Source organism: Corylus avellana, chromosome 7, assembly GCF_965113065.1.
Source record: "Corylus avellana chromosome 7, dhCorAvel1.hap1.2, whole genome shotgun sequence".
Classification (NCBI taxonomy): Eukaryota; Viridiplantae; Streptophyta; class Magnoliopsida; order Fagales; family Betulaceae; genus Corylus; species Corylus avellana.
The window spans coordinates 26,640,647-26,662,560 of NC_142496.1; the positions used below are offsets into that span (position 1 = coordinate 26,640,647).

The window sequence follows — 21,914 nt, forward strand, 5'->3', positions numbered from 1 at the left end:
GATAAGGGCATTGTCATTCTGTGACCTATAATAATAGAATTTATCAGTTAGAGAGACTTAACTAACAGGTACATGGAAGTTCCACATGAACAGCAGAGCTGCTGATCTTGAAAGAAAGGGTGCCATCCATGCATAAAACATTCTTGTGTTCAGACAAAAAAGTTCAGTTGATAAACAGGGCCTAAAGTCTTAGAAAATGCAACAAATATGAATTATATTGAAAACACATCTCCAGTCTCCCTTGGAGGATCTCCCCCTACTTGGGGCTCTCCCTTTCCTCTTTTACCAATTATGAAACAAGAAATAAAGAATCGCATCTCAATACTACATCTCTTGTTATATCCCATAGTTTCTCCTAATTTTTGAATTAAGATCCTCTTAGAACAGACTTCAGTATATTTTTCATTGGCTGGCGTGTACAGACTACAAACAACCCTATATGATTTCCAAAAACCGTACTTCATAATACAGCTTAAGAAAGATAACCTAGTGTGGTTGCCAGGTGGACGACCATTGAGCAACATTTCTATTGCAAGCTTGGCAAGCTGGTGAACACACGAAAAGGTAAGTGGCCAGACCCAAATCCCAGCCCACTAGATGAACCAGTAAATTATGATGCATTGGATGGGCTTCTCGAAGCACAAAACAAGACCCTGGAATTGATGTAACAGAGACAAGAGGAAGATTTGTAAAACAAAAAAATATTAGGATATCCATTAGATTTTCATTACCCAAGAGTATTAAAGAAAAAACACGCAATTAGGTGGATAGATTTTAAACTTGTTCATATCTAACCCAGTGCCAAAATATGAATATTGAATTGAGTACTTAAGATTGATGAATGCAAACCCATATCTCTCTATATATCCCCACGACAAGTTTTTAAGTACACTTCCATTAGAATTTGGGATGTATGACAAAAAAAATTTAGCCTTCAATATGAAACAGAACATTTACATAGGTTACATGCTCGTACAACAATGCAAGGTTCATATAACAACGCAGAGTTTGCAATGAAACTAAGATACCATATATACATCAATGTACTGAGGTGTATCATGCAGGAGAAAAATGCAGCTCCAGCTTCATATTGGGCAATCTCTTGTGCTTATAAGACATTCCATTTTCGGTAGATTCCCTGGTTTTCAAATACCGCCGCCAGCATATCTACTCCTCTTTTCACTGCAGGAAACCCCGTTTGCTGACTTAGAGCTGTTGAGTAGAATAATTGCTAAACAATCTAAACAACATAAAGGACCAACAGGTTAGCTTGCAAATACCTTTGAACAACAGACAATGTAAGCATTGAGAATGGGAATTTCTGCTGGAAATGATTTGTTATGATTTAGATCCAGCAGCAACTTGTCCGCAATACCAATAAACATCTTGGTTCCAAACACATAAAATTGCAGACAGGCACCCAAAGAAACTACTTTCTGAAACGATCCAAGTAGTCAACTGAAGTTTTAACTGGTCAACTTTTGGAATTATGAAGCAACATACAGTTTGATGGTGGAGAAATGGAGAGGAACCTTCATATGCTTTTGCATGGCACTGACAAATTGTGTCCTGCACGAATGAAACCACCTTTACTTGCACAATCTTGCAACATAGAAGCCAACATGTCAGTGTTGCAATGCACATTACCTGGACCTCTAAGAGACTATAGCCCTCCTTAATATAGAGGTCACAACTCCAGAATTTGAATATTATTGTGTGAGGACGCACATTCAAGAACACAAGGCCATGGTAAACTCAAAACCATTTACATGATAGAATTAGTTCACTGAGTTCATCAACTCACAGCTTCAGACGTGTAATACTCAACAAGTATTCCTTTACTATCTGAGCACTTGGTTAAAACCATTGGTTCATGAGAAATAATACCCGAAGAGGGACACCTCATCTGCATCATATCATGAAGCTTGGAAACCTTCTCTATGTCTCCACATTTGACGTAACTTCGAACCAAATTAGAGTATGTGAAAAGGTCTGTGCCCATGCCAGCCTCGACCATATGATCCAAAAGCTTCATGGATTTTTCCATATCTCCCTGCTTGCAAAGGCCACTGATCAACGTGGAGTAGGTAACAACAGATGGAACAATCCCTTCTTCTATCATTTTGTCTTTCAATTTAAAGGCTTCAATAGTATTACCAGTTGTAATGTATTGACCAATCAATATATTATAGGTAACGACATTAGGAGTTAACCCCTTAAGGTGAAGTTTATGGAAAAGCCTCTGTGCTCTATCCAAATTTCCCGACTTACACAAGCCAGTTATAAGAGCATTGTATGTAGTAATGTTCGGAACAATACCCTTTTTCAGCATCTCATCCCGTAAGTTGAAAGCTTCATTCACATTGCCAGTAGCTGAACAGCCATGAATTAGGGTACAATATGTAAAATTATCTGGACTAAAGCCTCTAAGTAATAAAGCTGATAATACTCTTCTTGCGTCTTCAAACTTCCCAGACTTGCATAGCCCTGCAATAGCTATATTGTAGACAACATTGTTTGGTAGAGAAAAACTTTTAGCACTGTCATCAAATGAATCAGCAATTTTCAAAATGTCTAAATGTCTAACATCATCCTTGAGAAACTTATTAAGACATCTTTCATCTGAAACAATACTAAAATCCATCATTTTCTGCAACAGCATACTTGCTTCATCAATCTTACCAAGCCTATACAGGCTGCTCACAATTTTGCTGCAAATAATTACATTGGGGGCAAAACCCTTTTCAATCATCTCAAAATATGTACTAAAAGCTCTATCCAGCCTCCCTTCATTGCACCAACCAGCAATAAGGATGCCATAGGTAACAACATCTGGGCATAATCCCCTTGTCTGCATCTCAGCAAGAAGATCCATCACTTTACTTAATTTCCTAGACTTAAAAAATCCACAAATAAGAGAATTGTACATTTCAATGGAAGAAAAAATAACTTCTGTTTCCATCATTTCTTTAAGTTTCACAGCTTCGTCAATGTTTCCAAACTTGCAGTACGCGTCACACAGGGTTCTGTATGTTATTCCATCAGGCGAACATCCTAGTTCTTTCATCTTGTCAAAAATCTCCTTAGCTTCAAATAACTTCCCCATTTTACATAATCCATTAATCATTGAATTGAAAGCAATCCTGTTTTTAGTAAAGCCCTGTGCTAAAATATCTTTCCACAGCATAATAGCATTGTTGAAATCCCCCATCTTGAACAGCCCATCAAGCAGAGTACAATAGCCAACCTCATCTGGACCCACACTCCTATTCAGCATCAAACGCCAAAGGCACAAAGCATCATCAATGGCACCCGCATGACATAACCCCTTGAGAAGTGTATTGTATGTTACAACAGTTGGTTCAATTCCACCCTGAAGCATTTTGTCACAAAGCTTGAAAGCCTTGCTCATATGACCTTCCCTACGGTAACCATCCACGAGAGTATTATAACTATAAGAATCTGGCCTTAAGTTCCACTCAGCCATACGCATAAAAATTCTCTCTGCTTCACAAACTTGACCAAGCTTACAGTACCCATTGATCAAGGAGTTACAAATGAATATATTCATCTTCAAGCCTTTCTCCAACATCTCATTCCAAACCCTAATTGCATTGTCCATTTTGCCAGCTTGACAATGCCCATCTAACAACACCCCATAAGCATGCTCATCCACTACAACAGACTCCTCTTTCTTCATCTCCTGAAGCACCTTCTCCGCTTCCTCCATCTTACCTAGCTTGCAATAACCCTTAATCAACAGCGTGTAAGTCACCACATTCCTCAAAATACCTCGTTCAGACATCAACCTCAACACCCTGCCCGCTCCTTCCACGTCTCCCAAATTAACATACCCGTCAATCAAACAATTATAAGTCACAACATTTGTTTCAAAGCCCGAATTCTCCATTTCTCTCAAAAACTCCACAGCTCTATCAACCCTCCCCTCCTTACAATATGCATTCACCATTATGGCACACGTAAAAACATCGGGCACAATCCCAATCTTAATCACCTGATCATAAACTAGCACTGCCGCGTTACTCTTGCCCTTTCTAACCAGACTGCTCAACAAACAATTACAAGTCCGCAAACTCGGCACACGACCGTGCTTCCCCATATTGTCAAACGCATGTAGTGCATTCTTTATCAGACCCTTCTCAGCATAGGCCTTCAAAATCATATCGAAAACAGTGGGCGAAAACGTGAATTCCGTATAAACTCTAACGAGCTCATCCCAAACAACAAACGCCGAGTAATTGTTTCTACATAGACCGACCAATTCGTTCAAATACGACCTCGTTTCGTCGTACATTCGAGCTCTAGACAGTATGTGAACAAGTTTACAATAAGATTTGACGTTAGGTCTAAAATTTTGTTGCTTTGAGGCCAATTTGAAAAACCCTAGACACGCGCCAGGGCTTAAACGGAGTCGCCGAAGAACGGAGTCCAATAGCCCGTCAGAGAACTCGAAGGAGAGGTCGCCGAGGGCATCGAACCGTCGGAGGACGACGAGGCGAGATATCCGGTCGACCAGTTCGGGTCGGGTCAACTTGTATTCGTCCCGACGTTTCCATTGGAGGGGACGAGACACGTGCAGTGATCTGTCTGAGTGGAGATGACAGAGCAGGAAAGGAGTGGAGGTCGGAAAGTACCTGAGCATCGGAGGCAACGAGGGTCGAATGATTTCGCAAAGAGAGTTGCTGTTGTTGTCGAATCCGTACCATCGTAGCTTCAAAATTCTCCGACAACCATTAGGAGTGTGTGAGCAAGTGAAACACCGGTTTCTGAGTTCGGAGACTACACACTTTCACTTTCACCTGAACAGTTTGGCTAGGTTATCGTCATTTGCCAGGACTCGGAATATGCCCAGCAATATTTTCATTTTACCTAATAATAAGCATTATTTTTTACTTTATCTACTATGTTTTTTAAATACAAATTTCAACAACTTTGCTATTCTATTTTCTATTTTCTTTAAATATTGTTTCTCAATAATCTTTTATTGTTTTCTTAAACCACCAAGAGATAAGAGAGAAATTAATGTAGCAAAAAAAGAGAGAAAAATGATTTTAAAAAATACTTAGAGCCCATTTAGGATTGCGTTTGAGAAACAGAGCTTTTAAGTTAAAAAAAGCTTTTGAGCAAAAGTTTTATTTTTAAGTTTTTACCAAACGTGTTTTTTGGCCATTTTTAGGATTTTTAAATTCTTAAAAGCGCGTTTAATTTTTTTTGCCAAACGAGTATTTTTTTCTTTAAACGGACTTTTTAAGTGTTAAAAGCATTTTTAAACCTCTCAAACGTAATCTCAAACAAATCCTTAAGCTATAGTACTTGTCTAAAATTAGCTAATCAAAAAGTTAAATATGTGTTTTACATAACCAGAAAACAAATTGCTAAATGTAATTTTTGTCTCGTATTTTATATATATATATATATAATATGGAGGTTTTAGACAAATTATATGCTCTTAATTGTTTTGTAAACAAGTAATGCAACTTTTCACGCCCATTTCACATTGATTGATGTGATGTATTTTAAATTTTTTTTAAAAAAGTGGAGAACACAAAAAGCTACTTAAAATCATCATAATTAGATCATAATTCAATAATAAGCTATTACAAATTCAATGAGAAAATCACATTAATTAATAAAATACAAGGATAATGTCTGTCATTACTCATTTTAGATACATGTCAATCAATAAATTAAATTGAAGAAAATTCTTGGCCTTAGTAAAAAAAAAATTGTTGGTAATCTTGCATCTTTTGTAATTGTTCAAGAAACTTCATTAATTGACTAACCCTACAATAATTCCTATTTTGACTTGTCAGGCTTGTTGGTGGATTAGGGTGAGATGGGCCTAGGGTTTTATATCGTTCCCACAATTGCTTTTTGACTTTTGGGCTATAAGGCATTTTTGGGGGAGTAGAGGGTTGATCAAACGTTGGGCTTGTAATTTGGTCCCCTACCCATCACACTGGCACACGGATGGGCCGCAACTTGTGAGGACGACAACCTCGCCTTTACAACTTCCATTGTCGCCGCGGCGCATCTTATGACTTAACTTAATATTAATATTAATATGAAAATGACAAAATTTTCTTGCAAACTGGATTAAAAGATTTTTTTTTAATTCAGTCAGTTAGATTGACCTGTTCAAAATAATTGTGATTCTCATATATATATATATATATATACTCTTATTTGAGTTTTGGTCCCCCTTATACAGAAAATTCGGTGCATGGTTTTTTCTTTTGTTTTTTGAGAGGGAAATGGAGTAAAGTAGGTGTCTGGTTTGAAACAATGTAGTTGGGTATGTCAAATGTTTGATCAACTTATTTATTTCCAAAGACAAAGTAAACGAAAAAAAAGATGAGGGTTTGATCAGCCGGATTGAGAGGGCCTGTCTAGGACTAAAATATGCATTAGATCATTTTAAATTAGACAATTTGCAGGTAAACTTGCATCACAGGCAGGACCGGCTCAACATATTTTGGGGCCTTAGGCAAAACTTTGAAATTGGGCCTAATTTTTTTTTTAATTCATTTTTTTTTAAAGTAACATATATATATATAATATTTGTAGCAATAGATTTAGAGACATCAATAACATTTTCAATATCTTCTATTTGATGAGTTTCTTGTTCATTTATGAGTTTTTCACCTAAATTATCCACAATATTTTGTTTATTACTAATAACAAATTTATTTAGAGCTCCTCTTTGAGATTCAATCAATTTGTCTACTTTTCTTTTTCTTTTTCCTTTTTTTAAGTTTTTCATATCCAGATGCATATTTTCTAGTAGACATATTTAATTAAAAATACTAACAAATTAAACAAACACGATTTATCAAAAAAAAATTATGACTATAATAAAATAAATGACAAAAATAGAACAATAAAACCTGATTTGGCAAAGGAATTATGAAGCAGTTCTTGGAGATAGGACAAGAGACTTAGTCACTCGGAGTCGGAGATGAAGAGAAAAATGATAAGATAGGCAGAGAAGAAAAACTCAAAAAAGAGCAAGCAAAGATGAGAGGTAAAGTAGCAAATATAGAGACTGATATTTAAAATGCCCATGGTTGACAGCAGTTTATATTTTTGGCTCTTGGCTTTCCCTAGATGGCTAAATAATAAATAGAAAATAAATGGTAATATTTTATTTCTAACGTTTATATTTTCTCATCAAAAACAAAAAATTTCTAGAAAGAGGCCAAGAGGATGAGTGAATGATGTAGGCGTGTACTGTAGCGTCAGGAGCTCTAGGGAATTGGCGTAATGATATATAAGGCTTTAATGCTTTGTCCTTTTTTAATTTATTTTTAAAATTTATAGTGGGCTTATTAATTGGGGTCTTATTAAATTGAGGCCTTAAATTTTGATAAAAAAAAAATTTAGGTCCTATTAAAACAAATTTGGGCCTTCAATTTTTTTTTTGGTCCAAATTTTTTTTTTTTTTTTTAAAATTTTTTTTAACTCAATTTTTTTTTTTTTTTAGGCCTTATTAAATTGGGGGCCCTAGGCGAGGGCCTAACTCGCCTAGGGCCTGAGCCGGCCCTGATCACAGGCCGGCACAACTTGGATTATCTTAATCTTTTCTAGTCTCAGAATTATTATATTTTATTACATAATCTTTTCTCATCATTACTTGATGGAGCAGCTCCATAAAAAGGGTTGCTAAAACTCAATTTGATTATCAAATTAAACTTTTTATAATCTTCTATAGTTATTCTCAAATTCTCATAGTTTTGGAAACCCATTTCTGCATAGTAACATTCAACATGTATCATATTCTCTTCAATGTTTTTATGCTCAGTTTTCTCACTTCACATATGAATGCTCAACAGAACTATTCAGCAGCAATTTGCCTCAACTCTCGAGCCTTCCTTTACACCTGCACTGCCCAAAACCAATCCAGCCAAGCCTTCCTCATCTTCCGATCTCAATCTCCATATAACTCAGTTACCAACATTTCAGACCTCATATCTTCAATCCCAGAAGAGGTTGCTAGAATCAACAACGTCTCAAGGCAAACAGTGTTCCCAACAAACAAGGAGGTAAATGTTCCTGTGAATTGTTCTTGTGTAGGTCAGTACTACAGTTCCAGCACCACATATATCGTTACCCCCGGTGCCGGTGGCACATATTTTTCTATAGCAACTAACATATACCAGGGATTATCAACTTGTAATGCTCTTAGGCATGTGAATACAGATAATGAATTAAAATTACCTCCTGGTGTGGAATTGCATGTGCCACTTAGATGTGCTTGTCCTACAAGGAATCAAACTGCAGACGGCACAAGGTATTTGCTAACTTACTTGGTCAACAGGGGTGATCATGTTCCTGATATTGCTGAGAGATTTAATGTAAGTGTGAGAAGTATACTTTATGCAAATGGGTTTTTTCCAGAAGAAAATCCAGTTCTTATTCCTTCTACAACAATTCTAATTCCTCTGTTAACTGAACCTTCAAGCTCACAAACCATAACTCACCATCAAAAACCTGCTTCCAATCCCAAAAAATCAAAGAGAAAACTCTATGTAGGTCTTGCAACAGGTTGCTTTTTGCTAGTCCTTGGTGTCATTCTATCAGCCCTCTGTCTGTTTTATAAGAAAAGACAAGTGGGTTTCCGGCGAGGGGTTGCGAAGGCAAAACAAAGAAGGAATCAAGTGAAGATTTCCGTGTAGAAATTGCCAACTTTGAGCAAGTTTTGGAAGTGTTCCGATTTGAGGAGATAAGGAAAGCCACAGAAAATTTCAGTACCGAGAATAGACTAAAGAGCTCCGTGTATCGTGGGGTGTTTCGTGGGAAGACCTTGGCTGTTAAGAGAATGATTAGAGATGCACCCAAGGAAGTGAACAGGCTGCAGAAGATCAAACACTTTAATTTGATAAAGCTTGAGGGTGTCTGTGAAAAGTACGGCTGTTTCTATCTTCTTTTTGAGTATATGGAAAATGGATATCTAAGAGAATGGCTAAGGGGAGACATCTCCAAGGACAGAAAAAGCTGGAATAAGAGAATTCAGATTGCTGTGGATGTTGCAAATGGACTTCACTATCTTCACAACTTTACTGAACCTCCCTACATTCACATGGACATCAACAGCAGCAATATTCTATTAAACAGCTAGCAATCTGAGGGCCAAGATTGGGAATTTCAGACTTGCAAGAACAGCAGAGAGGGAAGGAACCAATGCCGTGACAGTACACGTCGTCGGGACTAGGGGTTATATGGCGCCGAAGTATCAAAGGGCAGGGTTGGTGACTCCCAAGGTGGATGTCTATGCTTTTGGAGTGATAATGCTGGAGCTGATCACAGGGAAAGAGGCTATTATTGTACAGGACCAAAGAGAAGTAGATCTTTCAGCTGCAATAGCATCCATCATAAAAGGAAAGAATCCAAAAGCTGAGATTAGTTCGTTTGTTGATCCGACTCTGAAAGGAAATGAAGGGGATGAATTTGCTCTCCAAATGGCTGAACTAGGTGTAACCTGCTTGACACAAGAACCAGAAAGAAGACCAAGCATGTGGGAGGTAGTATCCACTCTACTGCAAATTCAGGCGGATTTTGAGGCAACAGAAGCTTTTCATGTTGGCTCCATTACATCTCAGAACGGGTGAAACTCGTTAGAGAGTGGAAGCTATCGAGGTAAGAGTTCATTGTACATATGTCAAGTCAATATTTTGATAAAAGAATTAACAAACATATCATCATCTTTAGTATATGAATCCTTGTACAAATTTATGTTTAAGTCATGTTCAAATCTTTACCTCTTGATCCACCAGCCAGTGCCCTGTCAAACTTGTGCACAAGATTTGCTTGAACAAGCTCACTAAAGTCATGGAAAATAGAAATCCCGGGACATTTAAGAAACTCTTTCATTGATATCAGCATTTTCAAAAGGTTTCTTTGAAATGGACGAAAGGCTGTTGTGAGGGGATGGCGACCTGTTAAGACAAAATCTTTCGTCTTGCAAACTTATGTTGTCTCCGCAGATTGTTTTGGTAATGAAATCTAGAAATTCTTTAGGGAAACAATGGCAACAAATGTTGCCTTGTTGGATCAATAAAACCCATCAACAATCTGAATCCGTTATTGGCAAGAATGTGTAAAATTCACACAATGTTGCCCCTAAGTGTAACTCGACTAGTTATTTTAAAGTGATAGTCACTAGTAATAGCTAGACAATACATACATAAGGCCATTGTGTGTATGTCTATTGTCAGTATATCTAAGAGATAGAAGAAGAATTATAGTGGAAGATAATAATTAAATTATCAATTGATTAATTTGTTAAAGAAAAAGTAAAGTAGTGGCATTACACATGGCAGAAAATTAGCACTTTTCAAAACTATTCTATAGAGAGTTGTTCCTACGCGCTTTGGCCTAAGGATCTAATATGAAAAGGCCAAGCTCTAAACTCAGCGATAATGAAAAGGGGCACCATCTACATCCAGGGACCTCAATAAGGAAAGGTCCCCGTCATCCGTATGTGCTCAAGGGTACTTTGAAGACCATATTTATTCACCGCCTGTTGGCCAGCTCTGAATCCGTCTCCATACACCGGGGAAATGTCTGATTTAATTTGATGTTTAAAGAACTCCCCAAGTTTCCTTTCAAATTGTGATCCTGTACCCCTTTTCAATGCGGTGGAAGCAGATGATGAGGTTGATGCAACATTGCTTCCTGATCCAGGCTTGAGCTTGGTATCCAACCACAGGTGAGCCAGAACCTGACAGATACCTTCCTCAACATCTTGACTGAGATTTGGGTAACCTTTCAAAAAAAGAGCATATAAGTCAGCATCTTCAAGAAGCACAAACATGCTGTGGGTTGAATCAAAGTCAGAACCCACAACCCAGGAAGAAATATTGAATGTTTTAATATGCAAACGCACTGTTATAAATGAGGTCATTCCTTGAAACCTTGATGTGATCTTAGAGGAAGAGATTGATATGTTTTAGATGCTTTAAGCATAGGAGATTCATTTTAAAACGCTAAGGAAAGAATTCATTTCTAAATGTTTCATGATGCCCCCAACTTAACACCACAGATGCCATGGAATATAAAAGCACCTTTAAGACGCAGCCACGCATGCATCATCTCATGAGCTAGGATTGATCCGGTAAGCAACCTGCACACAAAGATTTGTCCAGTCATGTAACAAAAGTTTCCACCAATAATTTCACTAAGAAAACTAAGAGCGTGTTTGAAATTGTGTTAATGAGCTTAAAAATACTTTTAATACATAGAAAGCTGTGCAAAGCAAAATAGGTCAGTTTGGCAAAAAACCCAAAAAAGTACTTATTTAACTTCTTTGTCCTAAAAAAAAAGGCTAAAACACATTTTTTGGAAAAAGCTTCAAAACTTTCTAAATATAAAAGCTCTATTTCCCAACACAATTCCAAACAAGTTCTAAGACAGATTGGTCAAAGTCAGCTTGCATCAACAATTACACAGCACTACTAACAACTTTCTTTCTTTATTATTTATTTATTTTTAATCTTCTTTTAGAAAGGCATAAGGGAGAATATGTGAGACCTAAGAGACTTTGGACTTCATCCCATATCACCAGGAGAGAACCTTAACTCTCTTTGTCAATTCTCATGATAAGTTTATTCTGATCCGCATGTGAGCATGCCTAGGAGTAATTGAACTTCATTTCCTCTCAATATCTAACTTGTATATTGAAGAAAAAATAAAGATAGAGAAATAAAATGTTGAGTCTCTATGATACACTTGCCCATGAATCAACTGGTTTGCGGCAAGAGATTATTATTTTATATATAAGTAATCACAAATTCATAAAAAGCATAAAGGCGCAATCCAAGTACACATGGAGCATACAAGAGAGAAGAAAGCTTTTCTTCCAGTGTGCTCCTCTCATGGTCCTCAAAGCTACAATCGTTTCTTTCCCTCCATGGGCACTGCATAAGGCAAGGCGGGATCATCTTCCTAACTACATCAAGCTAAAACCTACCCCCCGGCACTTTCCAACTGGCAAAGAAATCTACTACCCATCTAGGCATTACCCAAGCCAGCCCTATACTGCTGAAGATAGTATTCCAAAGTGCACCTACAATCTCACAGTGGAATAGAAGATAGTCCATTGACTCTCCATTCTTCTTACATATGCAACACCACTCAACCACAATGATATGTCATTTCCTTAGATTATCCGTACTGAGGATCTTCCTTGAGGTGGCCAACGAAGCAACCAATGCCACTCTCAAGAAAGCTTTATTCTGCCAAATACTCCTCCAAGGGAAGAAAATGTTATCATGGGGGACAAGAACATTACAGTAATATCTTGTATCTAACATGAACACCCTCTTTTGAAAAGAATCCAACAAAGTCTGTCCTCATCACCCCATCTCACTCTAATGGAATACAAGTGAAAAGAAAGGAAAAGAAATCCCTCTTCCAATTGTGAGCCACTCTGAGAAAGTTAATATTCCACTGATAGGAGGCACTAGAAAGTTCCAAAAGGTCTCTCCAATCAATTGGCCTCGTCCGCCCAATGGAATCAATCCAACCTAGGACACCAACTAAACCACTCAGTAAACAAGCTATCATAGAACTGCACAATGTGACTTTAATCCTTGACTGGTTTGAACAAAGTATACCATTAACCACCAGCTGCTCAATGTAATTATTCTTTCTTTTAGAATGGCCACTTGATGGAAGAATTTTGTGCACTTATCACCCTCTCTTAACCACAGTGCCCTCAATTTTTGCCTCCAACTCACCTCCTCCAAAAGCATTGTCCTATCCAATTCATTAGTCACCGCATCCATCCTCAATATCTCCTCCTCAACTAAGCCTTTCTCTTCGTCCAGACAAACTATGCAAATTATATGCAATAGGGAAAAAAGAAAGAAAGAAAGACAATAAAAGATGGGAGATGAATATATATGCATTATCTTCTCTCCTAATTATATTCCTTCTCTTTAAATAATCAACACATATAAGCCTGAAGATATGTGAGTAGTCTCATAGAATCAGAAGATAATGCAACTACAATTCATTTCTATTAGACTCATACAACTGCCACATTTGTAATGATAAAGATCTGCCCTCCAGAATAATATCATTGCAATCATGATCTCTCAGCAGAGCTCCATATATCAAATTTAAGCAAAAACTTTCCACCAAGATTAACATGTAACTTGGTTCCAGGTTATTTATTCAGCAATTCGCCCACAATTCCCATCCTTCCTAAGTTCTTTGAAAGGGAAGTCAATATAAAATGTGGTTTCAGAGAAACATGTCTCTTCTTGGTCATGCATGTATTAAAACAAATAATATAAAAACAAAAATTTAAAAGCAACACATTGTTTTTAAGTAACTTCCACAAGGCTGCCATTTCTCAGCTTGGGTGGTAAAAGGGTAGGGTGATGTTTGCTAGCCTTAGGTTCAAATACTGTCATTTCTGCAGTATTCACTGATTGTTTAGAACAAAATTTTCTTTTCTGTCAATGACTTTTCTTTGATTATAGAAAGATGGTATTGTTTTTTTTGATAAGTAGAAAGATGGTATTATTTTCAATAAAGTAGATTTAAAAAAACTAATGAAGCTTCTCAGAAGTTGGAAATAAAGACGGAATTCAGTGAAGCTAGTAGGGCCACAGTATCTTTGGTAAGAATGGCTCATTTCTTCCTCCCCCCCCCCCCAAAACAAAAAAAATTATAATGTAAGCACTTGTTAAAATGTAATCCTCATTCTAGTATAAGCCAAGCAGCATTGAAGTAATTTTACAGGAAAAAAAAAAAAGGTTCATACTTTGTTTTGTAATTGAAGTAATTTTTTTCTTCACCACTATTTTGTACTCTATCTTTGGTTAGTGAACTTTTTCGTGATCGCCTCTGCTTGTAATGTATCTCACATCGAGGGAACCACGTAAATTTTTGTGTTTTCTTGTATGATTGTTTTGTGTTATTTACTGTAATAGTAATCTATTGTACAACAGTAATAATCCATTGATCTGGAATTATTTTTGCACCTTGTCTTAGAGCATAAAAATGTTTTAAATGTGCTACACAGGTCTTGTGTGTGTGCATGTGTGCGCGCGCACTCGCATATATATTGATTATATCTTTACAAATAAATACACGCGCACGCACATATGATCAAGGTTTCTATATCTTGTTCTTTTTTAAGCATCTTTAACTACATATTACTGCTTATAAGAATTGTGAATAGATGTACTTTCAAATCCATTTGTCTGTTGCATGAGTCTCCTTTTAGAACAAGTGGTAAAAGCGAACAGAAAGAAGGATTCAATACCTTGGAAGACCATACAAGATGAGAATTGCAGTAACCTCACAACGACGCGTTAGTTTGTAGGGTTCTGTTATCGTCTTCATGGCTCGCTTTCCTGCCCCAGTCCTTGGCCGCCGCCTTAAAATCTAGTGATGTTCAGGTCAAAATAAGACAAATTGCTTACCATAAATAAATGATCAGATAGGGTTCCATATATCCCAGTGAATAAAATCGATGAAGTTTTTGAACAAATTCTTACAGTGCTGATAGTTTGCTCCTCAGAAAGGCAGAGTCCTCTAGTCTCAGGCATGTGATAATGGCCCTGGCCAAGAAAAATAAAAAATAAACTCAATTTTATAACTAAACAAGGTGAACAATGGAATTGTCACATTCGGAGACATAATAGGAATAGGTAGGCATGAAATTCTTTGGGATCTAGATGTAAGGACATGTATTGAAATGCTCTTATGAATCTACCACACCAAAAAAAAAACATACATTTAGTGATGTTGACTTTGTTGTATGTACATGTCGATAACCACAAGGGACAATTTAGTAAACAAGTATTCTGTAACGACTTCAATTAGAAAAGGCATTATTCACTTTGCATTATTTTCTATGTTAATAAGGGACTCTTGGAATTTGCTCAAGCAGGTATCAGACATGAGTGACGGCAGATTTCACAAATGCTAGTGGTCATTATGGCAAAATATCCTACATATTGTAGTTGATATAATATGGTTTGAATGCATTTTCCCTTACATTCCTTTCTCCTTCTCTTGCTTCATTTAGTGCTTCTCTTTTGACCAAGAGTAACGGAACTTCCTGCTCCACTTTCATATTTAACCTTTCATAAAATTCTTGTATGTCAAGATATAGGGGTTGGCATACAGTGGTATCCATGATTGCAGACTCCAGACACTCCAGACAAAGCTTTCGACCATCATCAAGGGGAACATATCTTGTGTCTCGTGGCTGCACATAATTAATGAATATATTATGCCAATAATTTTTTTCCCAGAATACTAGGTTGGTTTATATGCCTTTTGTGGAAGATAAAGTGCTTCAATCACTGACCTCCATTCGCTCACAACTGCAGCATCGAGGAGTACCATCATGTTCATGAAAAGGGCAGTATTTCTGGACCCAAAACGGATGTGCCCTATATTCAATTAGACCAGCACTGTTTGTTGGAATCTGTCGAAAAGATATATATATTTTGAAAAAAAACCAACACCAACTGACAATGAATAATATATCTAAGGAAGAAAAATATTCAATCGTCATGACTAACTTTTAATCCTTTTTGAAACATTTTGATTTTGATCTTTAAAACATGGCACATCACAGATGTTGGGAGCAACTTGTGTATAAGATCCCCTTTATCACCATATAAGGTTACTAATGTTGGTCAGTGGTCTCTTAAGTAGAAGTATTTTAGATGATAAGACTTCTAAAATGAGTCATGTGACCTTTTTAGGATATATTCAGGCCAATGGATTAGAATTAAATTTAAGGGCAGAGAAACTTATTGGAAAAATAGATAAACTTAAGGGCTGAGCATCTTTCATAGGGAACCCTCTTTATAACATGTAAGGGATTTGACGTTGTATATCACAAATTTTAAGAGAATTATATAAAATTTCAACCTGTATTTGCAGGTTTTCATCTCCTTCTCAAGGGATTGAAATATATAAAATTTCAATCTGTATTTGCAGGTTTTCATCTCCTTCTCAAGGGATTGAAATATTGGTGTTTGCTATTTTATTAGCCAGGGGTGGGTTCTCTGATTTCCCTTCTTAAAGAAATAAAATTTCAACCTGTATTTGCAGGTTTTCATCTCCTTCTCAAGGGATTGAAATATATAAAATTTCAATCTGTATTTGCAGGTTTTCATCTCCTTCTCAAGGGATTGAAATATTGGTGTTTGCTATTTTATTAGCCAGGGGTGGGTTCTCTGATTTCCCTTCTTAAAGAAATAAAATTTCAACCTGTATTTGCAGGTTTTCATCTCCTTCTCAAGGGATTGAAATATTGGTGTTTGCTATTTTATTAGCCAGGGGTGGGTTCTCTGATTTCCCTTCTTAAAGAATTGTATCTTAATCATATCTAAATTGCATCACATTTAAAATGAGATGCAACTTATCTACGAGCTGCTCTCTGTTTAGATGCATCCCATCTCAAAGATGCATTCTTATCTGTTAAACCTAAACTTTGCAATCGGTATCTACTCTCAAGAACAGAAAAATAAAATGAAAATTCATTTTTTGGTATAATACTATTGTTTGTTGACATTTCAAACTGTTTAGCTACAATGAGGTCTGGTTGACAATTATAGGACACCCTTATTTTCTCCTTGGCCATCAACAGAAAAAAATGAAGCAGAATTAGCTTATGCAAAATTGGAATAAAGGACTATATTGTGTAATGAGGAGGTACTTACAAAGTGCTTGCAAACGTCACATTTTGGGTAGTAACTCTCCTTGTAGCAAGATTTATGATATGGATGATTTCCAGATGTAGAGAACTACAAGCAAAAAAAGAAAAATGGTAATTCAAACAACATATATGGTGAAAGAACCACTGATGCCAAGAATAAAATCAACTACAAACTATGTGTTCTTTGGCAGCTAACTGAGAGTAATTTTTGCACCTCACAATCAGAAATCGGTTGGTTGCAAGCATAGCACCGGAAGCATTCAGGATGCCACAATGCATTCAGGCAATTCAGATATCGTCCATAACCAATCTCAGTGCAGCAACCAGCACAGATCCTACAGGAAACCCCATCCCCCCCCCCCAAAAAAAAAAATCTTTTATTGTGGCTCTTGCATAGTTATAGAGCCAAAAAAAGGAAGGTACATGAATAAATGTAAAAAATTTTAAGACCTTGAAATAGATTGGAAATGATAATTTCATCCACTAGCTCCAGTTCATGGTTATCAAAGAATATTCTATACATGCATGGCTAAATAGAGCACTCAAGTAGAAAGAATGAACGAATAAACAACCTAGAACAAGAAAAATTGAGATGATTCATCGAATTAACACAAAAGTAATATACCTTAACCCCCCCATAGGGAAGTAGAATGGGGCAGGTTGATACATATTTCCATATCCATATCGGGGAGGAGACTCCACATTTAGGCTTTCTTGAATAGCTTGGGCAAGTTGTGCATCATCCTCCAATTGAGAATCATGATCTATCCAAAAATTTGAGAAACAAATTAATTCAAATTGTAGAATTTTTAGATTATATATATTTACTATAGAAAACATAACTAGAGATAAATATGCTCCATCACTTATTAATATAACAACTAGTTAATTTCATGTCATTTACCTAAAAAGCAAATGCATGACATAGGACAGGAGGTCAGAGACCAAATTTGATGTAAGATCTCAATGTTAGCACCAATTTTATAGAAACATTAAGATGTTTCATAGCCAGTCCAAGAAGCAACGCAGGAAACTGAAGAAATAAGTAATCATCACACTTTTGGTTGCATTTAGAGGTTCATACAGATTCGAGGCCAGGTTATAACTTGACACCAAAGAGAAAATGCACCACACCTCATGAAATAGCAATTGGCTTTCTGTTACTTCATGAACTTCAAGATATGTCAATGTATCACTTATATGGGCTGCATATGCTTGTCAGAGAAACCATACTTGGGGAGCATTACTCTAACTGACAAAGTATGACTTGGACCTAATACTGACACTAAAAGACCTTAGAACCAGAACAGATGCAGGTCCAAAATTTAAAACCAACATACACACATCCAAAAACTTACAGGTTCTACCTTATTTTCATCAGCAATGTAAGATTTTTAATTAGTTAACATATCATGAAGTGAACTTCCAAATACATCTGGCCTAATCCTGCCTTCACTTGCAATAAGAGGTTTCACGATTGACAGTAGTAGCCATGCATCATGTGTTCACTATGGCAGCTACAGTTTTTGCAGCATAGCAGAGGTATGGATATAAGAAAAGTGCTTCAAAATAGATGGCACAGTCATCATTTAAAGAAGCCATGGTGCAAAATTTTGCAATGAAATATGCCATAAAATGCATACCAACAAAACAAAACAACAGAGCAAATTTTTCTTTTGAACAGTAATACCAAAAATATAATCTTACAACAAAAATTCCTTTGCCATGCATCACAGTTTAAGTTCAACATTTTTTTATTTTTTTCTGTTTACATTAACACACAATGATTGGCTCAACAAAGGTAGGACCACATTCATTAAACCCATCCAATCACAGAAAACCGCAAAAGTTTTCCTAGTAAAACCTATGAGCAATTATGTTGAGGTGCATCAGTGAGTCATATATCATTTCTATGAAACCAAGCAAAAAACAGTGATATCTAGGAACGATTGACACATGAATACTGGAATGCATGAACAATTCAATGCCTTTGAGCTCATAGACAGTATACAATGGCAGAAGCATTTATGTTAGCATATAAAATACATCACTCACCAATCACATTTCTTCCCCTTTGACTTTCTTCGAAAAGAGATAGTGCAATTGCACGATCCATATCTTCATTCTCGCTCTCTGGCGCCATATCCTACATTCAAGTTCCCCACTGAAATATGTTAAAGGAGGACCATATTAAGAAAAGATTTAGAAAGTGTAAATTATGTAATTTTTAACAAAGTCCATTGCAAGTAATAGTTGCTAGCACGCCCATTCCAATCATACACGTTTGCAGAGACATCAATAAAAAGAATGGTAAGGAGCAGTAGATGTAATTACCTCTGAACTAGTAGGTGCATAACGATTTGGATCTCCTCCATAATTTGCATGGCCATGCTCTTCTGAATCTTTAAGGCCGGAGGCCTTCAAAATTTTGCTAAACCAACCCATAATGCGTAATGTTATCTGTTCATGGTCAATGAAGGTTTTACCTGCTCAAAAAGCATCCATTTGAGCAAAAGGGTCGAAATTAAATAAGAGATGCAACAGAAACCTAAGATAATTCTGATGAGCCTGTGTGATTCCTATAACTTCAAAATATTCACAGAAAACATTTGGCAAGCGCATGCCTTTTAAAACCAATCACAAGTCCATGCTTCTCAAATATGGAAGTATTATGAGCAACATTATAAGCAATTCTTTTTGTGCCTGTGTTTATGTGTGCATGAAGAAATACCAGTAATTCACGATAAGGAAAATAGCATAGATATGCACGTAGTTCCCAATTTGATGATAAGCAAAAACAATGGGAAAGAAATCTTCCAAGAACCAATCAAGTCAAACATATGCGCAAAAGTAAAAGGTCAAATGAGTTGAAAGCAATCCATATGAAAATAGAATTAATATAATTCCATGCCCTCTACTCCGATTATATTTCCAATCAATTCAACACATGGCATTTTCTCCTATATTTTCTATAATTGCATGGACATCTCAATTCCACCAACAGGTATCAGAATTTTTGCTTTTCACTTCAATAAGGTATTCCGGGAAAGAAAAAGACCACAAAAATAAAATAAACCCACCAGGCATTTTGGTACCCCCTATGTTTCAGCTACCAAAAAACAATGACAAAACATCAAAGTTCTCGCCACCTCAAGTCGATATAACATACACTCGCAGATGAGGAAGAGAGATAAAGATATATTCTTCCAGCTCAACATGCCCGTTAAATTCATGACATACAACGTCTGATTTCATGTTAAAGAGAAAAGGGAAGAGAATCAAATAGTGGAGGAGTGACTCACCTCAAACAAATCAATAGCCTGCAGTACTGGTTGAAGCAGATGAGACCCAGATCAGCTAAGATCCCAAGTCGCTCAAAAGCAGCTATTACAATTACAGAGTTCAGGAAGAAAAAAATAAACAAAGATTATGCACACCCTTCCTTTCTTTCTTTCTCTCTTTTCGGGTAAAAGCTCATAATCTATTCACAAAAAAGCAACAACAAAGAAAACACAAAGACACCCTTTATCTCTCGCAACCCGAAGCAGAATCTAGCAGAGCAAAAAAAATAAAGATGTTCCGGGAAAAAAATTGGGAACAAGAAAAAATTTTTAAGATCTTTCACATGTATAAGGAATTCCCAAGTATGTAAAGAATGAAAGGGTACTTGGATTGTACGCAATTTCAAAAGTCAAATTTGGAGAAAATATACACTTTGATATGGTTTTGGACACAACCCAAAAAGGATTTGACGAAGGTTCATCAAACCCAGTTGGGCATTGAATATTTGCTAACGTTTGGAATGCATATATAATATATTAGTGCATGTGAGGTTCTTAAACTCTTCCCCAAGAAGACCCGGTTGCTGAGAAAAAAGCGTGCAAGGAAATTCGTCTTTTCCTTTTTTTTTTTGTTTTTCTAATTTTTCTTTTGCTCTTCCCGACCGTGACAATCAACCAAGGTAAAATAAATAAATAAATAATGATTTTCTGAATACAATGTCAAAGAGAAAAAAGTAGGGAGCCGATAAAATGACAGATTCCAAGACCACCAACAAACAAAAGCAAAGGAAAAATATTCTTTAATCAATATAAAGAAAAGGGAAAATAAAAAAAAAAGTGAGTCTTATTTTTTTTTTTTTTAATGCTTTAAAAAAAATAACTTCTTTAGTCTTTAAAAAAATCACTCTCTACGTTTTAATGTATTTATAAATTACTTTTTCCATTAACTTTTTCATATAAATTATTGACGGGAATTTCTGTCCACATTAATTAGTTCTCAAGTCACCTGCAATCACATGAGAAATTCTTTTATGTACATAATGATAATGTGTGTGTGTCTCTCTCTCTATATAAGAATTACGTCACATTAAATTATTAGTCTAATATAATATACCATTAATTAATTAATTAAACGTAAACCAACGCGTTTTGGTTGCTCAAGCTGTCTATAAACTTCTCACGGCTCTACTGAAAGCCACTCGCTTTAATTTGTTATTAGAACAGTATTGCAGCCAACACATTTTTGGATTATTTTTCTGAGAAAAAAAAAAAAACTTATTTTCTTTTTCTTTTTTTTCTATGGCATTGTAAATTTACGTAACTGGCCTCGAAATAGACAAGGTCAATAAAGGTGGCTTTAGTTGAAGTGTGAACCTAATCGACCAAAAACGACAAACCCACCAGTCAACCGCCGTGAAAGTCCGACTCAAAAAAGGAACAAAAACACGCTTGAGCTTTTTCTTTTTTTTTTTTTTTTTTGCCAACAAATTTACCAAATATTTTAAGGATATTTCCAAATCGGTACGAATAAAATATCTTCTAATTTATATAAAATAATATAAATATTTAAATTTAGATTAAATTTAATGTGTCTTTTAAATGTTTATAGACACTTAGCACTATTTCTTCATACCGGTTTAAAAAAAAATTTATGCCTATATTTTAAATACTAAAAGTGTAATTCAGATTTAAAAAAGAAGCAAATAAAGTATTAGGATCCTATAAATATTTTCCTTAATTTAATGAATACGAACACACAAATAAATACACGAATTCTTAACGATTTTATTTACATTTATTGCACAAGATTGAATAGTTGAAGAGAAATTGTTAGAATATTCCTCTCTTGATTTGGGGAAATAAATCTTTGATGGGTGGTAATTATTTTATGTAATTATTGTTCTCTTTATTTTCTTGTTAGT

The 21,914-nt window shown here is 35.9% G+C and overlaps 3 protein-coding genes across 4 annotated transcripts; 1 reads left to right on the forward strand and 2 right to left on the reverse strand.

Annotated features, from left to right (window-relative positions):
* Positions 1 to 877: 877 nt before the first annotated feature.
* On the reverse strand, positions 878 to 4,857 carry LOC132184689 (Pentatricopeptide repeat (PPR) superfamily protein). Its single transcript, XM_059598409.2, is given in 3 exon segments — positions 878 to 1,182; positions 1,281 to 4,607; positions 4,609 to 4,857. Coding segments are annotated over 2 exon segments (2,931 nt in total). The 5' UTR covers positions 4,728 to 4,857; the 3' UTR covers positions 878 to 1,182; positions 1,281 to 1,795.
* Positions 4,858 to 7,838: 2,981 nt separating this feature from the next.
* LOC132183938 (lysM domain receptor-like kinase 4) lies at positions 7,839 to 9,139 on the forward strand. The gene is made up of 2 exons (XM_088518603.1): positions 7,839 to 8,565; positions 8,622 to 9,139. Exons 1-2 carry the CDS (start codon positions 7,839 to 7,841, stop codon positions 9,137 to 9,139), a joined length of 1,245 nt encoding a protein of 414 aa, XP_088374729.1.
* Positions 9,140 to 10,265: 1,126 nt separating this feature from the next.
* DA1 lies at positions 10,266 to 20,512 on the reverse strand. Of its 2 annotated transcripts, none has more exons than XM_059598319.2 (12): positions 20,014 to 20,512; positions 19,046 to 19,171; positions 18,767 to 18,875; positions 17,337 to 17,475; positions 16,926 to 17,046; positions 16,716 to 16,799; positions 15,350 to 15,469; positions 15,035 to 15,247; positions 14,532 to 14,594; positions 14,297 to 14,418; positions 11,085 to 11,143; positions 10,266 to 10,785 (listed from the first exon to the last, which is right to left on the reverse strand). In XM_059598319.2, the coding sequence occupies exons 3-12, from the start codon at positions 18,852 to 18,854 to the stop codon at positions 10,472 to 10,474; spliced, it is 1,323 nt and encodes a 440-aa protein (XP_059454302.2). In that variant the 5' UTR covers positions 18,855 to 18,875; positions 19,046 to 19,171; positions 20,014 to 20,512; the 3' UTR covers positions 10,266 to 10,471. The 2 variants fall into 2 exon arrangements, with proteins under 2 accessions (XP_059454302.2, XP_059454300.2); XM_059598317.2 differs by having other exon boundaries at positions 18,767 to 18,857; positions 19,046 to 19,197.
* Between the last annotated feature and the right edge of the window lie 1,402 nt (positions 20,513 to 21,914).

What these genes read in the sequence shown, in the direction of transcription:
- DA1 (XM_059598317.2), bottom strand. Translation starts at nt 19,156, where the DNA reads ATGGGTTGGTTTAGCAAAATTTTGAAGGCCTCCGGCCTTAAAGATTCA. An exon ending in AAGGGGAAGAAATGTGATTG is followed by an intron (nt 17,476 to 18,766) that starts GTGAGTGATGTA and finishes ATTTTTGGATAG; the next exon opens with ATCATGATTCTCAATTGGAG. An exon ending in GCAGTTGTGAGCGAATGGAG is followed by an intron (nt 15,248 to 15,349) that starts GTCAGTGATTGA and finishes AATTATGTGCAG; the next exon opens with CCACGAGACACAAGATATGT.
- LOC132183938 (XM_088518603.1), top strand. Translation starts at nt 7,839, where the DNA reads ATGAATGCTCAACAGAACTATTCAGCAGCAATTTGCCTCAACTCTCGA. An exon ending in CTATGTAGGTCTTGCAACAG is followed by an intron (nt 8,566 to 8,621) that starts GTTGCTTTTTGC and finishes CTGTTTTATAAG; the next exon opens with AAAAGACAAGTGGGTTTCCG.